The sequence below is a fragment of the Lactuca virosa genome, chromosome 3 (assembly GCF_052849685.1).
Source record: "Lactuca virosa cultivar CGN04683 chromosome 3, Lactuca_virosa_CGN04683_v6, whole genome shotgun sequence".
Classification (NCBI taxonomy): Eukaryota; Viridiplantae; Streptophyta; class Magnoliopsida; order Asterales; family Asteraceae; genus Lactuca; species Lactuca virosa.
Window position 1 is genome coordinate 6,020,634 of NC_136428.1, and position 1,421 is coordinate 6,022,054.

The window sequence follows — 1,421 nt, forward strand, 5'->3', positions numbered from 1 at the left end:
AAACAATTTTAAAACCCTAAGGACAATTTGTAAAATTTGTTCATAAAAAAACACGTATTTGTCAACTATTAAAGGGTTTGACTTCAAAATAAAAACATAAGGATATTGCCACGAAGTATCCGTCATTACGTGCAAAGACTTGACTTTTCTTTATTTTATTTTATATTATATTTATTTCCTTTTCTGTTTAATTTATTCCGTGCCTCCAAATTCATCCAGACCGTATACCGACCACTCCCCACTTCTCTCTCTCCACATACCCACAAGAATCTTTCACTTCCCACCATATAAACAACACCCACCTTCATCTCCATCATTGCATGCATCTTTATCTTCATTTTCATTTCTTCAAATATGAACAAAATCAAAGGTTTTAGAATTAGACACAAGTTCGTAAAGCTCGTCAAATGGGGACTTCACCGGAGACGAAAAGAATCAAATTACATAAGACTGAACCCACCCAATAATCACACAGTCAAAGCCATGTCGAAGCTCTACGGATTCGCTCGCTCTTTGAAGAAAAGCGCCAAAGATATCTGCTTACGAAAGTCTGGTTCCAGTTACAATCGGATCGGAGAAGAAGAACTGAACCCAGTTCCAAAAGGGCACTTGGCAGTGTACGTTGGTGAAAAAGAAGACGATGCGCATAGGGTTTTGGTGCCTGTGATTTACTTTAATCATCCGTTGTTTGGTGAGTTGTTAAGAGAAGCTGAAAAGGTTTATGGGTTTAATTATGATGGTGGGATTCATGTACCCTGCCGGATTTCGGAGTTCCAGAACGTACAGACCAAGATTAACGCCGCCGGGGGTTGTGGTGGCTGCGATGGATTCCGTGCACGACGGAGCTGGCGGCTTACTTTATGATTGGATTTGGTGGTGTGAATGTGTTTAAAACCCAATCTCAGAGTGTGATTTGTGGTTTGCTAAATTCGATTGTTTTCTACTGTTTTCAACTATTTTTTAGATTTTCTTTTTTGCCACTTGTAAATATATTCTGAATTTTGTTTTTCATTTCATAGAGATAGAATAATACTCACCAAATGTTGTTGTAGTAGAAAATATGAAATAGATAACATTATACTTCCCTCACTTAATTATTAGTTGTCATAAACTTCAAGTCAAAATAATATCGTGTTTTCTACGATCATCCATTTTAAAAATAAATACAAAATTAAGATGTTACTAAATAAACGAGTTTTTTTTTTATAATGTCTTTATACAAGCTGAAAACTAGTCATTATAACTTATAGAGCATACACAATAGAACTTTAATAGAAATTGAATAGATGATAACTATGATCATTGCAAGTTGAACCAAAAATAAATGAAATCACATTTTAATATTTGATTTTTGTAAATTTTATAATTAAACTACAAACAAAATTGACCATATTTTTCGGTATTGTATTCTTTAATGTATT

The 1,421-nt window shown here is 33.9% G+C and overlaps 1 protein-coding gene across 1 annotated transcript; it reads left to right on the forward strand.

Annotated features, from left to right (window-relative positions):
• The first annotated feature begins 210 nt into the window (after window positions 1-210).
• On the forward strand, window positions 211-1,094 carry LOC145165147 (auxin-responsive protein SAUR36-like). Its single transcript, XM_079083818.1, has one exon. It carries the CDS (start codon window positions 355-357, stop codon window positions 862-864), a length of 510 nt encoding a protein of 169 aa, XP_078939944.1. The 5' UTR covers window positions 211-354; the 3' UTR covers window positions 865-1,094.
• The last annotated feature ends 327 nt before the right edge of the window (window positions 1,095-1,421 follow it).